We start from the raw sequence: 18,511 nt of genomic DNA, 5'->3' as shown, positions 1-18,511 counted from the left end.
TAGGGGTATCAGAAATCTAAAAAAAGTTTTTGTGAATATCAGTGTGTGCTCAATGTCGTTAAGGACATTGAGCACACACACTGAATGATATCATTAACAATATCGTTCAGTGCCGACACCCTCCGTCATCCCCGAACCTGCACAACCTGATGGTATCGTCAGGTTGGACAGCAGGTTCGGGCGATAAACAATGTCGTCAACGCCAGCTTGAGTGCGCATATCTGGTCGTTGACGGCATACACACTGGCCGATATAATGAACGTTCTCGTTCTTATATCGGCTAGTGTGTACGCGGCTTAAGATTGCATTATCAGACAAATTATATAAAAAATTTAGAAGAGATTAACCCCTTTTGATTCAGTTATGCGACACAATATCTTTACGCCTTGGATCTTGTCTATTGGGAATGACTTCTTCCGCTATAGACATAATCCCTTGGGCAAGATGGAGAATGAGAAGGTTGCAGTGGAACCTACTTCAATACAGCAGATAGGGGTTTCCTCTCTCCTATCAAATAAGCATACTTCAAGGCACAAGTGATTCTCTATTTTGGTGAACAGGTACAGATGTAAAACTCCAGAATAACACCATTATCTGAAACTCCATTTTCAGTTTTAAACACCAAATGCAAGCTCAATAAGGTGGGGAGCGCACCTGCTGCAACAAAGTCAGCAAGGAGTTTGGACTACTCAAGAGAAAAGGATGGCCTTAAACCAGAGAGAAATGAGGGCAGTTTGGAATGCTACTCAAGTTGTCTGGAGGTAAGTCTGTAAAATTACCTCAGGATAGAAGAAGCAATAAATTGCTTCTGAAGTCATAAATAATACTTTCTGATGAAACCGTTAGAAAAATATAATGGAGAAACGCGTTAAGGATCTATATGCAGGCTGGTCCACGACTGCTAAGCTTTCTGGTAGCACACGCGATAACAACTGGGACTCACCGGGTACAAAGAAACACATTCTTGATTCCAATACAAGCCACGCATTCTCTCCACACACCAGCCAAGGATGTGTTGCTCCCACTGACTCTACTCAATCATAACAACAGGTGGATGCTCACTACATCTCAAGGGGAGCGTAATTCACCGAGGTACTGGGGATCGAGATCTACAGTGGTGGTGAGGTGCACTCACGGTGGGGAGGTTGAATATCACGCCAGTATTTGGGCTAATAACTGCATTTATTCATCCTGGCAAATTTATTTATGTCCCATTCTAAAGTGGATTTACCAATTATACCGGATTCATTGGTGGACTATATGCACTGTATGTGATGATATTTGTTATTATATTATATATCCCCTTTATATTCTCTAAGGATAATCTTCTGGCCATTTCAAGTGGTTTTAAATTGTATTTCAGGTATAAACTATATGTTTTGCCAATTATACCTTGTTAAATGAATTTGTAAATTTCTATCTTTGCGCACCCATTTGCTTTTTTATGTTTGTTTATCAATAGTGTTTCCAGAAACTTGTTTGGGAGCTGCATAATGGCTGATTTTTAATTATTGATTTATCATTTTTATTAATTATTTTTTATTGCGCCTGATTTAGGTATATATTAAATCAGTAGGTTTCCTGCTTCCGAAGTCCGTTAATAAGAAGACATCGAAGATATTTTCGGACAAGGTAGCAGTAGTGGCTTATCTGAACCGTTAAGGTGGCACCAGAAGTCAACTTCTAATGGTAGAGGTGTCAGGAATTCTGAAATGGGTAGAACAACTCCTCAATGCCTTGGCAGCTCTGCACGTACTAGGTAAAGGACAATGTTACATATTCCTTAGCAGACACCAGGTATTATCAGGGGAGTGGGAGTTGGATGTGCAAGTATTCTAGAACATGCTAGTAAAGTTGGTCACCCTCAAGTATATTTGATGGCGACACATCAAAATGCCAAGCTACCACTCTTCTTTTCCAGATACCATACCATACCATATGCTGAGAATAAGTGGAATAGATACATCTCCCTAGTATGGATCCTCAAACTGTGGTATGTGTTCCCACCGTTTCCAATGATTGCCTGTGGAAAAGATCAGAGAAGATCGAGTGGAGGTGATAATGGTTCTTACTTACTGGCCAAGAACAGTATGGTTTCCAATGTTGGTGAGAATGGTGGTGGGAGACCCTTGGATTCTGCTGATCACACCAGGGATGTTGCATCAGGGTCCGTCGTTCCATCCAAATCTCCAAAGCCTTCTTTTGAGTTTGTGTGAAAAGGAAACCGTAACTGATTTAATGAGCCATTCACAGTTTAACTGTACCGGCCGTGTGTACTTACACGTGCATGGCTTAATCTTTGAGACAAGCATATACTATCTGAACAATCGGTACAATATCTCATGAAAGGAAAAAGTAAGCATCTTCAGATATCTATTACAGAATCTGGAAAACTTTTGCACTCTGCGTAGGTTTGAGATTTGATGTCATGAAGGCTGACACGCCACAAGTGTTGCAGTTTCTGCATGATGGATTTTAATGGTTGAAATCGTTAAACCTTTTTAAAGTACAAATAGCAGCATTAAGTGTGTTGCTGGATAGAAGATTATCTGTGAAGATTCTTGTAAAATTTTCTGTCAAGCAATGAAAATAATACGGCCAAAAAATTAGGTCCGTCTTACCCACATGGGACTTGAATCTAATAATTAATGATATCTCCGTTTGAACCATTACATGAGATTCCATTAAAATGATTTACCTGAAAGGTTGTCATTTTAATCGCTATTACTTCAGCAAAAAGAGTTAGAGAACTACAAGCATTATGGGCAGAAGAGCCCTATTTAAATATATTGCCAGACAAAGTTGTTCTGAGAACAAACAAGTTTTTTGCCAAAGGTAATATCAACATTTCATTTAAATCAAGAAATTATTTTGCCTTCGTTTTTTCTGCAGCCGAAGGAGGAAAGATTGCATAAGCTGGACTTACTGCGAGCAATCTCTGCCTATTTGGTTAGAGTTGAAGCATTTGTTATCCTACATACAGGTGCAAGAATATGTGGGGCACCCACGAAACAGACAATAGGGAACTGGATCAAACAACTAATCACGTTTTTATATGAGGAGAATCGTCGTAAAGTTCCAGAGCATCTGAAGGCACACTCAACCAGGGCAATGGCGACTTCGTGGGCTAGGAATGCTCAAGCGTCTGGGAAAGACATTTGTGCAATGGCTACTTGATCGTCTGTTCATACTTTCTCTAAGCATTATGCTTTGGATGTTTCAGATGCCCACTTAGGAAGTCATGTCCTTAAAGGGGCATTGGCAAAAATATAATCATTAAGCATGAAAATTTTTGTTGGACTATTTTATTAACCCTTCTTATATTATGCCTTGATATATTCCAAAAGTAATGGCTGCCATGAAGTAGGAAGAAGAAAACGGCAAATTATGTTTACAAGATAATTTTGTTTCTTCAAGATACTTTATGGTACCCTATAATATACCCTCCCTAAGTGTGTTTTTTACCCAGGTACAGAATGTGAGGAGACACTCAAAAGACTGAGGAAGGGGAGGAGTCATACTATATACCCTAAGTTGTCGGTCCCAAGGGGAAAAAAAACTTCCTGTGTAATAATAGGAGGATGGGATGTAAGCCAAGTAATGGCTGCCATGAAGTCTATCGAAGAAACAAAATTATCAGGTAAACATAATGTTCAATAGCATGGCTGTACTGTGTCTCTTCCTGACTGAAAAGACATCTAATATTCTGAATATGATTGGTACATGTTTATATTTATATACCGTTAGGCTATACCCTTTACATAATTTGCGTACTAGTTTATATACCGCTGATGTCCTTTCTCATCCCTGTGCAAGACGGCTCAGGGATGACTAACATACATCTCCAATGGTTAGGGGTCTGTTCCTGCGATTATGCTCGCAGACCACCTCAAGCCGCAGCATGATTGACTTGCTGTAGCATTTGGGAGGCGGGGGCGTGGCAAGTCACTGTTCCTAGTAACGGGGGGTTGTCGCCCCCGTTTTCTGGAAGAGACGAGGTCTGTGTTGGCGGACGCAGATTCCTGGCCCGTTCAGGCTGCAGGAAGCTTCAGTTCCCGCAGCCTGACCAAAGGACCGATGGTTGCCATGGTTCTCGCAAATGCAGCATGGAGGTGCCTGACACCTCTTTCTGCATTTGCATTAAGATGGATGGAATTACAAAGCTGCTTGTGTGTGGCTCTGCAGTTCCATCCATTTCTGAATCAGGCCCTATGTCTCTGCTGTGGCTTCCTTAGACAAGTAAGGTGGAAAAATGAGTTGTCACTATATGACAGAGGTGTCTTACACCCTAGTTTGGGTGGAACCTTGGGTTCTTGCCGTCTTGGTCATTCACATTCCCAGGTTGGACATCTGGGAGACTAACCACCACAGTCCCCACACAGTTCACCCCGGAGAAATGGGAACCACACCAGGAAGTTTCCAGATGATGAGCCGTGCTTTGAGGATCATGTGGGATGCCCGACACAGAATTCACAGTTTTCCAGTTGGGAAAGAATTTTCCCTTGTACGTGGCACGCTCTAGGGATCCTCGGGCAGTCTTCTCCCCCCAATAACGGCGCCTCAAGACTACAGTGTCCCCCAGATATGATGTAAGAGCAAATTAGATTTTTATACTCACCATAAAATCCCTTTCTTGTAATCCATTTTATTGTTTGTTTTATGTTCAGGTTGGTTCCTTGTTACATTATTATCGTTGTTGCTCTTCCATGCTGATTGGTTATACAAAAACTGAACCATTTTAGTGCCTATACTCCAGTATCAGCCCCATAACCCATCTAACCCATAGTCAAAACTACAGTGTCCCCCAGATGTATTATAAAGGAAGGGATTTTGCGTTGAGTAAAAAATCCCATTTTTTCACATCTGTGTCAAAGTATCTATGGCCAGAATCAGAAATCCGTGCAAAATGTATTGCACATTACTTGGTAGATAAGCTGATAGCTGGCTTAATTGTTATCAATATACAGGACTGCAGCCCAATGGAATATACCTGCATACTAGATATTATTGTTACAGTTGTTATTGAATTATCAATGAATGGTAATCTAATCTCTGGCTTACTTTCTGTCCTATTCCATACAGCTGAAGAAAGCATTAGTGTGCACTAGTGTAAAGTCAGCGGAGCTCTCTAGAACAAACCAGGAGCTGAGAAGCCGAGAATCTTTGCTAGAAAAAGAGACTTTACATCAAAAAGACCTGATACGTGGGCTTAAAACACAGCTCAGATCTTGCATGCAGACCAAAGAGACCAGAAAACAAGCTGAAAGAATACAAGTACATTTTTACATTTAAAAAACAAACAAAACAGTATTACACCCCTGCAGAATTTATTTTCTTGGGTAATATTGAGGGATTGGGTGTAGGACCTTTCTCCAGCAAGTTAGAAAGTATGGAAGTGAACAGTTAGCTCTCATGATTCGACCTCATAAGCCTCCCACATGGCTACATCTCCTCATTGGGCCTGATTCAGAGTTGTATGCTATGTGATGTTTGAGCGATCATTGGCCAACTGCGCATGCGTCTGAGGCGCACTGCGCACCCATCAAGGTACATTACTGGAAGCGCTCACAGCGAGCATTTATTCGCAGTGTGATTGACAGTCAAGTAGTGTTTGGGGATGGTAACGGAATGTTGGCTAAACACGTGGCCATTTCAGGGGGGTGTCACATCCTGGGTCTGTGATTCCAGTTGCAGTAAACATGGCTCCGGCATCTCCTTTCCTGCGGCCATAGAGTTACTCAGATGCTAACATCGAATGATCTGTGACTGATGCTTGGATTTACAAAAGAGGCCGGTGGGCGCCTCAATACATATCCCAGCGGCTGCGACATTTCCATATTGTTTTTGCACAGCAGCTGTGTATGGGTTTGCAGCCGCGGTGGCAATAGCGTCCAACTCTGAATCAGGCCCATTATTAGCTATTTGTTAAGCTGGATACACACTATACGATATATTGTATGATAAATCATTCCGACACGGATCGGAACAATGTATCGTACACATTGCATAGTGTCGCTCCCTGCGTTTGTTATTGGCATTGTCTCTTCTGCTGGGCTGCACGGCAGATGGGACGATGCAGTGAACGATGCGGTGCTGTACATGCAGCATGTAACGTCACATTACATTGCACTGCATACACCGGATAGTGCAGTTTGTATGGCGAGCACAGTGTATCGTTACATCGCATTGCACCGTTGCTGGGTCGCACCATTGTATGGTGTGTACCCAGCTTTACACTTCAAATGTCTCCGTATTGACTGAAATATTCAACTTCGTTTCACCAAGGAACCAATCTTTCTGCTTTAATATATGCAAAAATTATTCCCATTTTTAAGAAATCATCACTTCCCATATATCATATACAAATTAATGCTGTAAGTTTTTGTTAGAACAAGTGCAATACACAATCATATTTCTTCTTCAGGGTCCAAAGGCTCCACAGGGAGACCTTGGGGTGTAGGTGATGTTTCTGGATCCGGGCACCACGCAGTTAAAAGCTTTCAGCTCCCAGGATGCACTTGGTGCACTCTCCCTATACCAGGCCCCCGAGCCAGAGGCACCACAGTTTCGCTGGTGCCTGGCCGGAGTCTGGTCTTCATTAACGCAGGGGGCTGCTTAGGCAGTCCTTAAGCTTTTCATTTATATGATTTATTTCTTTATATTTTACATATTAGAGCGCGCAGCAGCAGCAGACTGTGCCGCGACGCCAGTACAGATCTGGGGATCTCGGCGGGCATTCCGGGATCAGTGCTAGCCAAGGCCCCGTTGGAGGATCCAGACTGCAGCCCGACGCTAAAGGGACAGGTAAGGTGGGTCACCTCGCGCGGTGGTCCGTGCGGGCAGTCATACCTCTGGTCTCAGGGAGCAGACCGGTGGTGCTGAGTGTGGACACTGGCTCTAGCCACCGCACTCCACTGGACCACCAGGGACGATTGGTGCGGGAACCTGCCATACGGGGGTTAAGTAATCAGCCAGGGGAGACAGCTTCCCTATTAATGTGGCTCCTCTCCTCCGCTCAGGGCACCTTTCCTCTGAGGTCTGGCTTCTCTGAGCTGTTCTCCTTCTTGGCCACACCAACTCTGAGGTCTCCGGCGGCCATTTTCTTCATGGTGGAGTTGCAGCTCTCTCAGGACAGTGTGTGGTCCGGTCCGCTTACATACCTCGCCCCAGGGTCAGCATCTGTGTAGTTGATAGTAGTGCCAATTTGCATTTGTATTTCTGCATTGTATGTGATTCATGCTAGTGCTGTCTGCCTGTATCTATTTTCTACTGTCAGAATATATCTTTCCCCTTTCTCTGATTCTGCCCTAACATACAGGTGTAGTCAGGGTGTTTCCTATACCTCACATCTATAGAGCTTAATATTTGTGAGGTTGGTCATATAGTTTTACCTTGCACTGTGCCATATCCGGCTGTGTGCCCCTGCAGCTTGCCCAAGCATCAGACAGGACCACTATATTGCTTCTCTACAAGTATTCTATATACTTAGTGGTTGCTTTATACACAGTGCCATATTGTGTGTTACATTGCCCTACAGATACGTCTGGCAGAGGCAAGGATAACAAACAGGCTACTGCACCCATTCTGCTATCATGCAGATTATGTGCAACAGGTTTTGGTGAGGAGGACTTGGTACAGGATGGTTTATGCGATAGATGTTTTAATCCACTAAGTACATCTATCCCCCCCAGCACCAGTACAGGAGCCCCCATGTTACACGGTTAATCAAAAGTGCTACGTTACCTATGCCTTTCATTTCTTCCTTAAAGGATCCTATAGATAGGAAGGTGGAAACATGCCTGAAATCTATATACTCTTTCAGGAGCTGTTGCCCGCCGATCCATGGCTATTTCATGGGTAGCTAAAGCTATAGAAAGCTGGAAGACTCATTATCTCAGGTTTGCTATACTACAGCAACACTTCCAGTTTCGGGCGCTACCCTTTGGCCTGTCCATAGCTCCAAGGGTGTTTACCAAAGTTATGGCCATCGTGGCGGCCCATCTACAGAGCAAGGGTATCCAACTACTACCATACCTGGACAACCTCCTCCTGTTAGCAGGTTCTCCAGAAGCACTTTCGCCACCACTTGCAACTGACGATTGCTTTTTTTCCAGGTGGTTAATCAATGGAAAAAGTCCTCCCTAATACACTCACAGAGGATGGTTCATCTGGGGGCCCTTCTGGATTCTCAACAGCAGAGAATCTTTCTGACTTCAGAAAAGATCTCCACATTACAACTAAGAGTTCGCAGATGCCTCCGCAGTCGCCGGGTGTCAGTCAACTCAGCGATGCAAGTTCTGGGATCAATGGTGTACACCTTTGAGCATATTCCACCATGTCGATTTCATTCCAGGCCTCGGCACGGGCTGATCCTCTCCAGGTGGAATGGATTACCCCACCGGATCAAAGCTCAGACAAGGGTGCTCTATCCGGAGGTGGTTCTGTCTCTGTCTTGGTGGCTACTGACTTCTCATCTACCCAAGGGTTGCCCCTTTTGGATCCTGGACTGGGATCCTGGACTTCTAACAACGGCCGCAGTCTCCGTGGCTGGGGCGCAGTGACCAGCCCACACTCTTTTCAGGGCCGTTGGACAGCAGTCTAAACAATCCTTTCAATCAATATATTGGAACTTTGGGCTGTGTACAGGAAGCACATACTTCACGGAAAACCCGTGCAGGCTCAGTCCGACAACGCCACCACGGTGGCTTACGTCAACCATCAAGGAGGCACTCGAAGTTGGGCAGCAATGACAGAAGGGTCACGCATTCTGTCATGGGCAGAGTGTCACCTCCCGGCAGTGTTCATTCCGGGAGCTCTCAATTGGGAAGCGGACTTCTTCAGCCATCACGACGTGCATCCAGGGGAATGGTCTCTTCACCAAGAGGTGTCTCAACTCTTAGAGGACAAATGGGGTCTCCCAGAGGTGGACCTCATGGCCTCCCGACACAATCACAAATTACCAGTGTACGGGTCCAGGACTAGAGATGCCGAGGCAGCCTTGGTCTTCACTCTTTCAGTGAAGTGGACCTTCGAGTTTGCGTATCTGTTTCCTCCAGTCTCCCTTCTTCCCCGAGTTCTTTGGAAGTTCAAACAAGACGGAGGCACGGTCCTGCTGGTGGCTCCAGCTTGGACCAGACATCATTGATACTCAGATCTTCAGAGTCTCTCGAATCGACACTCCGTTCCTGTTGCCTCAAAGTCTGGATCTGTTGTCTGAGGGTCCTTGCCTTTACCCGGACCTGGATCGTCTGCCTTTGATGGCGTGGCTCTTGAGACATCCCTCCTAAGGTCCAAAGGATTCTCTAGCTCTGTCATCCAAACAATGCTTAGAGCGCGTAAGCCAGCTTCTGCTATGATCTACCACAGGGTGTGGCATACATTTTTCCAGTGGTGTCGTCCCAGAAATTACGACCCCCAGGTGTATCGGGTTTCCAGAGTCCTGGCCTTCCTTCGAGCTGGATTGGACCTTGGCCTCCCTGAAAGTGCATGTCTCTGCTCTGTCAGTATGGTTCCAGCGTAGAATTGCTCTGTTACTGGATATCCGCACCTTCCTCCAGGGTGTCCTCCGGATTCAACCTCCCTTTGTCCCCCCCAGTGGCTCCTTGGGACTTGGTGGTGGTTCTTCGGGCCCTCCAGGGTTCTCAATTTGAACCCCTAGAGTCGGAACTCAAGTGGTTAACAGCAGACTCTCTTTTTTTTTTTTTTTTCTCCCTCCTGGCTATTGCTTCCGCTAGAAGGGTGTTAGAGTTAGTGGCGCTCTCCTGTCGCTCCCCTTTTCTGATATTTCACCAGGACAGGGCTGTGCTTAGGACTCGCCATGGGTTCCTTCCTAAAGTTGTTTCTAGTTTCCACATTAATAAGGCAATTATAGTCCCGGCCTTTCAATCACCGGAACTCTCAGCAAGTGAGGCCTCTTTGCATGTGGTCCCTGCCCTCAGGATATATGTGGACCGTACCAGTTCCCTTCGGAAATCTGACTCCTTATTTGTGCTCTATGGATTTCACAAGAAGGGATGGCCAACCAATAAGCAAACATTGGCTAGATGGCTTCATATGACTATCTCAGAGGCTTATACACATCCTGTTCCGGCTTCTGTTACTGCTCATTCTACTCGGTCCGTGGGTCCCTCGTGGGCAGCTCGCCGTGGTATCTAGGCTGTTCAGCTGTGTAAGGTGGCCACGTGGTCTTCTATCCAGACCTTCCTAAGGTTCTATGCCTTTGATACCTTCGCCTCTCAGGATGCTTCTCAGCGCAGGAGCATCCCCACCCTTAAAATGACTTCTTTGGGACATCGCCAAGGTCTCCCTGTGGAGCCTATGGATCCTGAAGAAGAAAATGAGTTATGGTAAGAACTTACTTTTTGTTAACTCTTTCTTCGAAGTCCATAGGGTCTACAGGGCACCCGCCCTGACGCACCTGGCTTCATATGGGCTATGTTGCTGGTCACTGGTTTTCCGCCTCCTTCTGTGTGAGAATGTGATTCTTGAGTGTACCAGTCTTCCGTCTCTCTTCTTCTCCTCCGGCCTTTGGCTTATTGTGAACTGAGGTGCACCTGGCTCGGGGGCGGGGTATAGGGAGAGTGGACTCAGTGCATCCTGGGAGCTGAAAACTTTAACTGCGTGGTACCCGGATTCAGTTCCATTACCTACATCTCAAGGTCTCCATGTGGACCCTATGGACTTCGAAGAAAGAGAGTCAACTAAGGTAAGTTCTTACCATAACTCTTATTTTCCTTCACACAGGTATATTTATTTTCTTCAAATATCTAGAACACATACTTGTTCTTTAAAAATTTAAAATAACCCTACTTCAGAATATAAAGTAGTGTATGTAGTAACTAGTGTTGTTTTTTACAAGGATTTTGAATTTAGTCTGTCACTTTTTTTTTAAATCTCTTTATTTTTCAAAAGGTAGATAACAAACAAATAAAAAAAAAAGATAATAACATACAACCATAGAAAAGAAATACATTGGTAAACATCAAACTATCTTGTTTTCTTGAATTTGATCTCAGAAAATTTGCTATTAAAGCCAATAATATCTAAAATACAATATTGAATATGGAATAAAATACAAAAAAATAGATGAGAGGAAAAGAAAAGGGGGGGGGGGACTCCAAGCAGCAAAGTTAATAAAATAATAATAAAAAATAAATAACTAGATCAGATTCAGAAGTACAATATGTGGGTCAAACCAGACCTGGAAGGGTTCTATTAAAGTGAGAGTACCAGGGGGCCCATTCTTCATGAAATTTTGGCATTTGGTCATGGAGGAGAGCAGTGATATATTCCATGAAGGCAGTGTACCAGATTCTATTGAGTAATGCAGGAATGGGGGGCGAATGCTTTTTTTTTCCAGTTAGTCGCAATCAAGATTTTAGCAGCGTTAAATACATGACCACATAGTCTGTTATAGGGTTTAGAAGTGTCAGGAAATGGTGTACATAGCAAGACATGTAGTGGATCCTTAATAGGGGCAATGTAGGGAAGTCTAGAGGAAGAAAAAGAAAATATTTAAGGTTGTAGGAAATAGAGATATTAAGTAAATGTGTTTATAAGACCAATGACTTCCTTTCAAAGATGTACTATCTTTGTACAGGACTACTATATATATGAAAAAAGGTGCCCTCGTTGGCACATCCTCTCCAGCATCTATCTGTACCATCTATTTAATAACTTATAGGTATTCTCCTTAGTTCTGACACAAATAGAGCTAGAGGCAGCATTATCCCAGACATCAGCCCACTCCTCATCGTCTAAAGCACTACCCAGATACACCTCCCAGGCCCTTTCATTAGGATCACGTTGAGAAGACGACTTCTCAACAAGCAGCGTGCACAAAAGGGGGGCCAAGCCTTTAGTCAAGGCATGTCTCATACATAAAACCTTGAAGGTGGAAAGAGGTATACCTTAGAGGAGATGTTTCACTTTAGAATTAAATGTCTAGGCTGTAAAAATTGGAAAAATTCCTAGAGGGAAGAGCTGTCTTCCTGAATCTGAGAAATTTTAGGAAAATCTGCATCTCTAGTAATATCGTTTAGGTAAATAATACTTCTGTCTTTCCTGGCAGAAAATGAATTGTTATTCTTACCTGAAGGAAAAGCGGGATATCGGTTGAATCACTAGGGACCAATTTAAATTTCCGTTCTGGTTAGCTTAAACCCATCTAGATAACGTGCAGGAGACTATTGAGCGAGAAGAGACCGTTTTGGGTAGGCGAGCCCTTGGAAACCATAGATAAACCCAGTTCATTAGCTTTAATAGTAGACCAAACCTTCTGACCACCAGGGTTACACCATTGGACACAATATGCCAGTTGAGCGGCTAAATAACACTGTTTAAAGTCAGGTATACCCAACCCACCACTATGTGTAGGACGTTGTAGTAGCTTCAAACGCACTTGAGGATGTTTGTGTGCCAAAACAAATCGTGAAGTAGAAAACATTTTCGAAATTTGAAAGCATAGGCGGTGGAACAAATATCGGAAGGATCTGGAAAAGATAGAAGAACCGAGGGTGTACACACATCTTCACCGAGTTCACTCTGCCAATCCAGGAAATAAGGTGGCTAGACCATGAATTTAAATCAAACTTACTTTGTTCTAGAATATGGGGGAAGTTGGCTTAGATAAGCTGATGGTGACATTGTGTTAGAAAAATCCCTAAGTATTTCATTTTCTGCTTATACCATTTAAACCGCCTAAAAATTTCCCAACCATACCCATTCTTTGGGGTAGTCCGAAGGCAAAGAACCATGAAATACAGTTGAAAGCCTTCTCAGCATCCAAAGCTAAAAGTAAAGACTGCAATCTCTTCCTATGAAATAGAGTTGATCAAATCTTCTTGTGTTGTCTGATGCCTGGCGACCCGGTATAAAGCCCACCTGGTCCAGATGGACCAGCTGGGTAAGGAGGGTGGCTAAACGATTAGCTAGAATTTTAGCATAAATTTTAAGATCCACGTTTAGCAGTGAGATCGACCTATAGTTGGAGCACTGTGTGGGGTATTTGTTTGGTTTCGGAGTTGCAGCGATATCTGCTTGTGTGGAAGCTGGCGCAAAGGATGCACCCTCCAATACACTATTAAAGAGGGACGTGAGATGGGTGGACAAGTTCCTTCACAAAGGTTTAATAATACTGAGCTGTAAAGCCATCTCTACCTGGGGCAGCTGAGGATCGCATGGATTTAATAGCAGCAGTCGTCTCCACTACCGAGAAGTCTTCATTAAGCAGCCACTGCTGGGATTCCAATACACACTGCAGGGGGATAGTCGACAAATATGAGCTCACTGTCTCAGATTAACTAGAAGAGGTCAAAGGGGGCTCCAGTAAATATAAAGGGAGCTGTAAAAGTCTCTCAGAGTGAGGGAAGCCTGGGATGGGGTAGCATCAGAGACATATAATTGCACTGTTAAATTGAAACATAAAATAGGTAGACAGTACCTGCCATAAGTAAATAAACGGTATATAACATGTTACATTTGAATAAACTAAAGGAGTATCAAATGGAAAACCTATCAGAAAACTGTAAAAAAATATTACTAGACAGGGATTAGTGATCCCTATAATACAAGCATAATGCCAATGATTGTATATATAACCTTGTATGGTGAAGGGAAGTTCCAGAAGTTGGCTTCTATACTCAAGTAGGTTCCCCATCGTCGCCACGATGACAGGTCACCCTGGTCCACTCCAGCAGGGGATGTCTGAGCCAATTCTGTAAGATAAATTTGGCTAACCCGTCTTGGCCCTGGACCAGGATCTTAATATTGTATGTGGAGTTATTGGCAAAGACTTGTAGTAGAAAAGGAAACCCCTATCAGCAACAGATATGGGGCCTGATTCAGAGTTGGGAATCGAAAGAGATATAGCACTTAACTGTGTATCTGGACAAACCATGTTGCAATGCAAGGGGTGTAAATGCATTTTTTTTTTTTTTTGCATGTAGGGGTAAATACTGGCTGCTTTTACATGTAGCCCACAAATACTGCACAGCTTTATTATTACTCTACAATTTAGATGTCAGTTTGGACACCTCCCTCCCAAATCTAAATCTCTCTGCACATTTTAAATCTGCCCCACCTGCAGTGTAGCATGGTTTCATCAAGATGATCAGTTGAGCGAGATATCTCTCTCTAATCCCAACTCTGAATTAGGCCCATGGTGCTGACGGAGAATCTTTGTAACAAGTTGGAGATTCTTGGGTTTCTGAATTGTCAAAGGGGACAAGATTTAAAAGATTTGCAACAGCATATCCTGGAAACTGATGATGGGGTGTATAACATTCTTTTTTCCTTGGATTTATACTAGTGAAGACAAACTACAATATATCTGGGGGGTTGAGAGTCTGATGGCTTGCTCATCAGTTAGTCCTCATTAGCTAGCTTGGGGACCATATGTTGAAAAATGTCTTTCACTGGATGGCAGCGAGGCACTCGGGACTGATTCCGTGATATTCCAAATCCTCTTTATTGTGGTGTGAATGGTTCTCCTGCTTTTCCTGTTTCTCTTTCAGAAATTCAATTTCCTCATGAATCAGAGAAAGTTCTTTATCTAGATGGTGTTGTGAACGTCACAAATTGTCCATTTTGGTTTCCAGGGTGGTCCGTATCCCAGAGAGGCAATCTCACTTTTAAATTCTGAAAAGGCCTTGGAAAGTACCTGATGTAAAACTGCTTGCACACCCTCCAATAGTCCAGACATAAATGAGTGAGGAGATTCTTGTTGAGGCATTTACCTCTGAGAACCTTTTGCTTTATTACAAAAAAAAAAAAAAAATTAGTAACAGAAGGTGCCTGAACTTTCTGCTTTCTTTGAGACATCATAAAAAGAGTGGATATTAATGCACTGTGTGGAGGAGGGTAAGATTCCCTATAGGTGACACTATGGTAGTGATGAGAAACCAGGGTAAGGTGGGAATGTTTAGAGAAGCATGTCTAGTCGGCTACTGGTAGCAGAGATTAGATCTGTAAATCCAAATTATATTCAGCAACCCTCAAGGCTTGTATGCAGCAGAGGTAAACCAGCTAACCTTCCTGCTGTGTCATAAACTGGGAGCAATGACTAAAATGGTTGCCAGCTACAACTGCACAGATTAAGGTACGATGAACTCCTGCTGTATAATAGAGTCTCAACAGCAGATGTCAGCAGGGTCACAAATATTGGAACAGACAGAGCTGCTGTGTTTTGCAGGGTGACTGCTGGAGAAGCAGAAAACTACTGGTGCATAAAAATTCTTGCATAGGAGAGTATTGCAGTGTAGACAGAATTCAGGAGACTCCAATGTAAAGCTGAGTTATAATAAAACAGCACAGTAAGTAGAATATATCTGTAATTCAGTCCAGCTGCATTCAAAAGTCCCCAGAAAAAAAAGACTAAAAACTCACAGGCTGTAACCATCCAGGCACGTTAAAAATATGTAGCTAGCTTATATCAATTAGTTCCAAATATCAATTTTTTTAAATTAAATTCTTAATAAAGTAAATGTATAAACTGACAGCCGTCACAGGTGGGGCAAACCAGAACACCCTACAAAAGTAGTAATTGGAGTAGAAAAATAGGAGGCACTAGTCAGTTAAAATAATTTACTGCACTTAAACTAATACATACAACACAATAAAAATATAATTATTCACATAGTATTTGCACCAATTTTGTTGAAAAAAATCTCCAAACATTTATAGACAAAAAAATATACACACATGAAATGCACCACTTTGAAATATAGGCCCGTATTCAATCTGAAGCGAAAAGCCGTTTTCGCGTGTTTTTGGCGAAAACTTTGCGCCAATGTCGTCATTTTCGCTTGTTTTGGATATTACTCCATATTCAATTTGAAAGACTTTCCGCCTAGCCGGAAAGTCATTGCAATTTAATAGGCGAAAAAGTTTCGCGTATGAATAGCAGGTGGAAAAAAGTGCAGAATTGGGGTTTTGGGGTGCAACTTGCAAGAACCCCCTGTGCAGCCTTCAGACAGTCCCCGAAAGGTAAACTCTGTCAAAAAATGTAAAAACAAACAAACAAAAAAAAACACTTCAGGACACCCCAAAAAAATCACTTTGAATTTGGGGGCGAAAAAAAAAAAATGTTGGGGGGGGCAAAGATAAAAACTAGCGAACTAGACTCTGGAGGGGTCCCCAAGTTTTTGTTTTTTTTATTGGTACCATAGCTAACCCCCATGTCAGAGCATCTTTTGGGGGTATCAGGCTGGTTTCCCCAAATCTGACAGTACTTTCGGCCTGTCCAAGTTTCGCCGGGTCCCGTTTTCGAATACTTCCATATTGAATACGGGGTAAAGCGGGCACGGCCGCGATACTTTTCCGCCTACAAAAGACGCGATGTAGGCGAAAAGACTGGGAGACGGAAAAGTATCGCGGATCCGCTCTAATTTATCAGACAAGATTAAAAATATCAACACAATTCTTCTCAAAATGTGAGGAAATAAACAACCATTGTTGCTGTTCATATAAAGGTAACAATTAGTTGCACCATGCAAAGCAGAATTTTGTATTCCAATGGAAACAGTTGCAGTTCTAGGGGTTAGTTCGCTGATTTCAGATGATACAGATGATAATATTCCAATTGTTTTGTAGCTTTAATTGGCAACCGTAACGTGTACTGAGGTTAGTGTTTAAATAGCATGCAGGATGATGGTAACGGAGAAATATAGCAGAGATATTTAAATGCATGCACATCTAGCAGCCAGCTTTACCACTCAATCCCTTAATAAATCCTGAAGGACAGAATAGGTCAATGCTTAGGTCTCCCTATAGATTTCTTTCGGAGCGATCAGCCAAGTCCCACTGGAAATCAATTACCAGAATGTACCAGTATAGCATCAGCAATAGTAATTGTCCATCATGAAACGATAAGGCACCTCAACACATTTGCTGCCTTAATAGCCCCACGGCGGTTTCCTCGGGTGATGTGAATTGACAACTGCGGCTCACCTTGTATAAATATGGTCCTTCCGCATATCCAGACAGCTTATCGTTTAGCAGGCGAATGCACACGTCGCATCCCAAGCCTTTGAGAGCTCATGTGCCAGGGATGGAAAGACTGGACCTGAGGGGGGACAGGCCAGGTAAGGCTGGTCTAGGGGGGCACATGCAGGGCCAGGAATTATGCCATAATTATGTACCTGGTTGCAGTTGGCAAACTGGCTGCCAGCCAGGCATGGAGAGACAGTACTTTGAATATGGCACTGGCTGCGAGCCAAACACAGCTCGCGGATCGGCAACCAATCAGGAGCGACCAATGTGGCTGCTCCTAATTGGCTGTCATTCTGTGACCTCATGGGTGGATGGTGAACTACGGAAAGTCAGACATGACACCATCAATGATATTTCTGTTTCTAGAAGTCATGTTTGACTCAGTACAACTGTCTGTATTTCTACCTAAAATATTATTTCAGCAGCTCGAAGGTCAAGTCCTTTCTCAAAAAGTAATTATTGAATCATATCTGTATGAAAGTCTTGGGAAGGATGGTATTCCTCTTCTGGGTGGTACAGTTAGTTCAAGTCCATTCAAGGTCCAGAACTAACTGCTCTCTATTTGAAACAAGTCTCGCCTACAGATATTCACAATTCATCAGACTCTCAACACTTAATCATGTGTGTGTTATGGTGGCCATACACGGTGATATTCAAAAGTTAGTAAGATGGGTTGTACGATTTCCCTTTAAATTATTCCCTTAAGATCCTGGATGATTTGTTTTGAAAATGCAACGACTTCACATAAGACTTCACATAAGACTGCAAATCATATACGATAGGTTGAGGTCTCTCTGCAAAACCATGTGATCTGCGATCCAACTAGACGCCGGCGGGGACGTGCATCGGGGTCGCAGAAGACTCAAAATACAACTATTTTCATGAGATTTATCTGTCCAACCTGTAAAAACTGCCCAAATCGTGTGATCAATCGTCCCGTGTTTGGCCAGCATACACCAACTGAAATCTGAATGCAGGTAGACCCTTCACCATTTGAGACTGGACTGTATTAACAACGGATGCCAGTCTCGCAGGGTGAGGAGTGGTAATCTTTAATCCAACTAGAGTTGTTAGTCTCTGCAAGTATAGCCTTCAATAAATTTACTGGAACTCGGGGAATTTTGCTATCTTCTCGCCAGGACTCTGGTGTGAGGAAACTGACAAAAATAATTTGCATTCATCATAGTTTATTGCATATTAATAGAAATAGACTTTGCATTTGATTTGTGAATCAACAGAATTTTTTAAATAATAACACATGTGAAAATGGCATAGACAAACATGATGTGACCCATAACCTAATGTTCTGTTGCACAACCTTTTAAGGCAATCACTGCAATCAAGCATGTTTTGTAGCTCTCAATGAGACTTCTGTTGACAGGTACACTGGCCTACTCTTCCTGAGCAAACTGCTCCAGCTGTCACAGGTTTGATGGGTTAAAAACAGGAGAATATCTCCGGCACTGAGAATGGTACTTTTATAGATGAAAACTTCATTGTGACACTTCCACTATGCAAAACT

General features: G+C 43.1%; 1 protein-coding gene across 4 annotated transcripts in view; it reads left to right on the top strand.

Moving 5' to 3' along the window:
* The window catches only part of CCDC150 (coiled-coil domain containing 150), a 183,867-nt gene that overhangs the window by 158,490 nt on the left and 6,866 nt on the right, over positions 1 to 18,511 (top strand). For all 4 annotated transcript variants that reach the window (XM_088479720.1, XM_088479723.1, XM_088479722.1 and 1 more), the window contains one exon: positions 5,083 to 5,274. In XM_088479720.1, the coding sequence (XP_088335846.1) occupies positions 5,083 to 5,274 (192 nt within the window). The remainder of the gene's footprint in view (positions 1 to 5,082; positions 5,275 to 18,511) is intronic.

The sequence above is a fragment of the Taudactylus pleione genome, unplaced genomic scaffold, assembly GCF_031769625.1.
Source record: "Taudactylus pleione unplaced genomic scaffold, aTauple2 ptg000244l, whole genome shotgun sequence".
NCBI lineage: Eukaryota > Metazoa > Chordata > Amphibia > Anura > Myobatrachidae > Taudactylus > Taudactylus pleione.
This window is presented reverse-complemented; position numbering and strand designations above follow the sequence as displayed.